Source organism: Aplysia californica, unplaced genomic scaffold, assembly GCF_000002075.1.
Source record: "Aplysia californica isolate F4 #8 unplaced genomic scaffold, AplCal3.0 scaffold00247, whole genome shotgun sequence".
Taxonomy (NCBI): Eukaryota; Metazoa; Mollusca; class Gastropoda; order Aplysiida; family Aplysiidae; genus Aplysia; species Aplysia californica.
The window spans coordinates 564,876-570,432 of NW_004797517.1; the positions used below are offsets into that span (position 1 = coordinate 564,876).

Here is a 5,557-nt window from a genome sequence, read left to right on the forward strand (position 1 = left end):
AAAGGGGGGAGAAAAATTTTTTTTTACACCAATATTTTTTTTTTTTCCGGGATATCTTTCCCCCCCCCCGGCGTGTGGGCCACCCACAGGCTCTCTCCCCTCCCTCCTCTTTGTCCTTCTCTAACCAGGCACAAAAGGCTTTCCGTCTGCGTGCGTGTGAGAAGCCAGTCTGAAATCAATTTTCTCTTTTCTCTCTCTCTCTCTCTCTCTCTCTCTCTCTCTCTCTCTCTCATATTAAAATTTGCCCCATTCCAGAGGCCGCCCCTTCTATCACAGCACTCATCTCTTCTGTCTTGGTAGGCAGTACCAACACACGGGCCATCCGCACAATGGGGGCCGGCCCCGAAGAGTGTCTATAATTCTCTTAAGACACCCCACAGTTAGGTGTTTTAGCCCACACGCGCGGCCTTTATTTGTCCCCCCCCGCGGCGTACTCCTCGCGGCGCCGCGAAGAGAGAGAGGAGGCTCCATTAGTTCTAAACCCCTCGGTATATATATATATTTATATATATATATATATATATATATATATATATATATATATATATATATATATATATATATATATATAGGGGGAGGGAGGGAGAGAGAGAGAAAGGGAAGGGGGGGGGGGGGGGGGGGCAGAAGGAGAGGTAGGTAGGCCTAGTATTTATATGTAGCCTACACAGGCCTAGATCTAGTAACTACTAGATCTAGTCACTGGTAGTCTTAGAAGGAGATAAGACTTCATTTGGTAGACACAGTTTCTTGGGTGCATTTTCATTTGTTTCAATTAAATTCAATTACGAATCCCTACAATTTATCAATATTATACAATAACAACCCCAAAGATGCCTACAGTTCTTAGTATTATTATTATTATTATTATTATTATTATTATTATTATTATTATTATTATTATTATTATTATTATAATTATAATAATAATAATAATAATAATAATAGTTATTATTATATTGTTATTAGCCCTTGTATTTGAGCGAGCTAATAATAAGGCAATCCTTAGTTTGTTTCGAAGGCAGTTCCGGGAAATGAATGTGGTCTTTTTAAAGTGCCAAGGAAAAGCAACTACCGTTGAATTAGAATATCATGAAGTAAACAACGTACCATGCCGTTGGCCATGCGTTAGATAAAACTTTAAAAATTTACTTGTACACATATTTTGTTTCTGATTGAAAGTTACTCATACATGACATTGCTGTCTTATTACGAATAACGATGCAAGTTTCAAATGCGAACAATGTTAAAATCTATAACCTCAGTGCAGGAAAATCATTGCCGGAGGTAAGTTGTAAGTTGTAAGCTTGGCTTAGCCTAAGTGGCGGCTTAGATCTAGCAAAGGCTTAAGTTTAAGATTAAATGTTATTAGAACTTGACGTCTTTTTAACTCATTCGCTACGTATTATTTTCGGCGCTTTTTCGGTAGTTCCCACCCCCCTTATTTGATAGAGCCTGACCTACATCTAGATCTATATCTATATACATTTGATTCGCGGCAAGCTAAGATGTCAAACCTAACAACTGCAAAACATTAAATTTTGGTAAAATTCAGGGGGGCATGCCCCCCTGAAACCCCCCACCTTGTTTTTATTAGGTCAGGGGGGCAAGCCCCCCTGAAACCCCCCTACTCTTGGGGCCAAAACCGGCGAATAACAAATGCGGGGTGGGAACTAGATCTACCGAAAAAGCGCCTTATTTTCGGCTTTTGGACGAATTTTTTTTCGGGAGAGCGAATGAGAGGATGACTAGATCTAGTGGGCAGTTAAAAGGTCTTTGGGGCCACAGATTCAAATAAATATCAACGTATTATATGATATTATATATTCTTATAATATACCAATATTTTCAGTATGTGTGGTAGATCTAGATCTAGATCTAGATCTAGATCTAGATATCTAGATCTAGATCTAAATCTAGTTTGTAGAATACATCTGTAATGTTTTTTTCAACTTTGGTTACTGTAAGGGACGATTATCACAATTTTGAGGCGATTGTTAAGATTCCCGCATTTAATTCCGATGTGCGTTTTTCATACCCTCAGGCATATTTCGCTTTGGTCCCTAACCCAAACCTAACCCTAACCCTGGCCCTAACCCTAACCCTAACCCTAACCCTAACCCTAACCTAGGGTTAGGGACCAAAGCGAAATATGCCTGCCTAAGGGTATGAAAAATGCACATCGGAATTAAACACGGGAATCTTAACAATCGCCAATTTTTGATGAGATGCGGATACAATTTGAAAATAAAAAATGTATAATCTTTGGTGAAACTCAAAAAATATGTTTGCACCTAGATCTAGATCTAATCTAGATCTAGATCTAGAATCTAAAATCTAGTCAAATGATACATAAAAATAACCATAAATGAATAGATCTAGATCTAGAACTGGAAAATATTGAAAAGTTTGCAGTTATTTACCTAGATTATCTAGATCTAGATCTAGAAATCTAGATCTAGATTCTAGATCTAGATCTAGATATATTAGTACTAGTATTAGTCTAGATCTAGATCTAGATCTAGATCTAGAATCTAGATCTAGAATCTAGATCTAGAATCTAGATCTAGATTGTAGATCTAGAATCTAGATCTAGATTCTAGATTGTAGATAGATTACATTCCAAAATATTTGTACATTTTGAAAAAAAAAAAAGAATTTTTTATAATTTTGAAAAGAAAGTGGCTATTCTCACCCGCCCGGAAGTTCTTGCAATATCAACTCCTCCCCTCTTCTCTCTCTCTCTCTGTCTCTTTCTGAATACTGTCTATTGGTGTGGACGATCAAATTGACCAAAACGGTAATATTTTCCTCTCATTATTATATAAAAAATAAGTCATGCTTTGAGAGTTCGGAAGGGCCTAGAACAAAAATTCCGATTATCAAGAACCAGTCTGGGTGTCATGATTCATATTATGAACTGACAGACTCAAATTATTGCTCAAACTCAGAGAAAAGCGATAACTTGAATGGCTCAAGTAGACCCATGCACTGTGAGAGTTGTAACAACTGTGGTAGGGCAAGATGCAGTGACACTGAAAATCTGTCAGTCTTGAACAGAAAGCTACAACATACACTGTAGGTAATATCTGAAGACTGAAATTAATTGTGAGGACACTAAAACACAGGGCGTATACACTGATTCTGGACAGGACGAAAAATTGAACAATCACACGAAAGGGCGTATGCCAAAAACGGCACATTTTCGCAGTGAAATAATAAAAAACACTGCAAAATCAATCTTGTTCAATGTTTGATATCTTATCATGCCCACAATATCCAAATATCCCGATGGTAGGATGCAGTTTACTAAAATGACAAGGGAAAAGGATGAAGCAACCAAAGTCTGAAAATCTTTAAATCGCTCTCCTGAAAAAGTAAGAAAACAGGGATACGCCCTTTGGTGTGATAGAGGACGAATTATAACATTGTTCTTCTGCTTTATCATTATTAGGAGTAAGTAGACCTATGCCTACACATGCATAAATCCATGGATATCTACCAGAGTAATCTTCTTTGTGATTCTGAAAAACATTGTAAATACAAGAAGAATATACAGGCAGTTTATCTTAAAGTCCATATCAGCACTAAATTCACTCAAAAACCGTGTACTCTGTGTTGTGTACCAGGCCTATTGCATCATTAGAGGGGGGCCTAGTATTACTATGATATTACGTTATGGAAGAGGCTAGCCGTACTTAATGACGGCTAGACTGGCAGCCTAGCCGTACTTAAGTACGGCTAGACTTACAGTCTAGCCGTACTTATTCTTAATATGATGGCTAGACTTAGACTGACCATTTACAAAAAATAGGCCTTCTGAATTGTAAATATACATTTTTAGTGTGCAGTACCTAAAGTATTTGTATTTGAGACAAAACCAGGTTCCTTAATGACAGTGCATGTATTTTAAACCTCCTGTTTTCTAATGTAAATAGGGCCTAAGATAAGTACGGCTAGACTGGCAGTCTAGCCGTACTTAAGTACAGCTAGACTTCTTGTCTAGCCGTACTTAAGTACAGGTAGACAGCCGGGCTAGCCGTACTTAAGGACGGCTAGACTGTCAGTCTAGCCGTACTTAATATTGATGGCTGAATTGTAAATGAAAATTTTAGTTTGCAATGCCTAAAGTATTTGTATTTCAGACAAAGCCAAAAGGTGCCTTACTGACTTGCATGTATTTGAACCTGAATAATTACTAGATCTAGATCTAATGAGACCTGTGTACTTAACAGGATTGAGTCGATTGGGCCAAACCTAGATCTAAGTACGGCTAGACTGGCAGTCTAGCCGTACTTAAGTACGGCTAGCCACTTCGTTACGATATACGGCCTTGGCCTATGCCAGAAAAAAAGACAAAAGTGTTCCTGTCGCTCACACGAAGGGATGTATCCAAGGTATACGTCCTTTCGTGCTAACAGAATTATCGAACTTTGTATCAATTTTTTGCACACGAAACGGCGTAAGCCTGTGTACGCCGTTTCGTCTGATTCGGCGGCGCTGAGTGTTTTTGGGATTTTTTACTGCTAGTACTGTAATTTTAAAGCTAGGGATACGCCGTTTCGTGTGAACATAGATCTGAGGCAGCGCTATCTACTAGTAGTAACAACTCAAAACTGCCAAAATCTGGAGTACGCCCTTTCGTGTGATAGGCGACGAATTACAGAAAATACACACCTCAAATAGAAATGAATGCAATATTGCAATTCTAAGGCATATTTTCATGGTGTGGGAGGGGGCGGGATATCTTCTAGGCTAATATTCCTATGTTATTGATTAGTTGTGCGCCTAATTAATTTGAGTTATTTGCATACATAATACATGTAGTTTCTATTATAAGTTAAATACAATTTTTTAAAAGAAACTGAAGGGGGCTCTCGTGGCCGAGAGGTTAAGGTGTTGGCATCTCATTCGAAGGTCCCGGGTTCGAATCCGGGTAGCGGCTGAAAAATTTTCTTCTCTAAAATTGTCTCCTTTCACCTCCTTTCCTGCTCTTTAGCCATGTTCTGTCGTCTGCTTTCGTCTCCTCTTTCTGCCCCTGACCTCTTTTGCCCCCTCCTCTGGGCTCCTGACTCTTTTTGCAGCCTTTCTACTAATTCTACTGCTATTCCTTGGCTCCTTCTTACCGCTGTCTTTCAGCCACGCCCCTTATCTTCTGTTAGGAACGATCTACACATAGCCTTCTCGGACAAGGGCGAAAAAACTCGGAGGACCCGTGTGGAAGTTGCGCATGTTAAAGATCCCTTGGTGGTCTAAAATCGCTAAGAGTAGCCTTTGGCCGCCACCCTGGCAAAATTCAAAATTTCCTACCAACAGAAAAAGTTTAATGTGTCCCGCGCGCTCATATGACCATATGCAGCTGCGAACGCCATAAAACACTTACCCCCCCTAAGCTGTTACAGGTTACAATTTAGTTAATTAATTATGCGCTTATATTCAAATGAGTGCATAATCAAACATTTAAAACCTTATTTGTCACATTTTTATATTTGTGTCTTTGCAAACACGGATTTGTAAACATCCACATGTAACAGAATGGAAATAATTGTATGATATATAT

The 5,557-nt window shown here is 38.8% G+C and overlaps 1 protein-coding gene across 1 annotated transcript in view; it reads left to right on the plus strand.

Annotated features, from left to right (window-relative positions):
* The first annotated feature begins 1,084 nt into the window (after positions 1-1,084).
* The window catches only part of LOC101849059 (nucleolar protein 10), a 40,823-nt gene continuing 36,350 nt past the window's right edge, over positions 1,085-5,557 (plus strand). Inside the window, exon 1 of the mRNA XM_005100441.3 lies at positions 1,085-1,284. Within this exon, the coding sequence (XP_005100498.1) occupies positions 1,219-1,284 (66 nt within the window). The 5' untranslated portion in view covers positions 1,085-1,218. The remainder of the gene's footprint in view (positions 1,285-5,557) is intronic.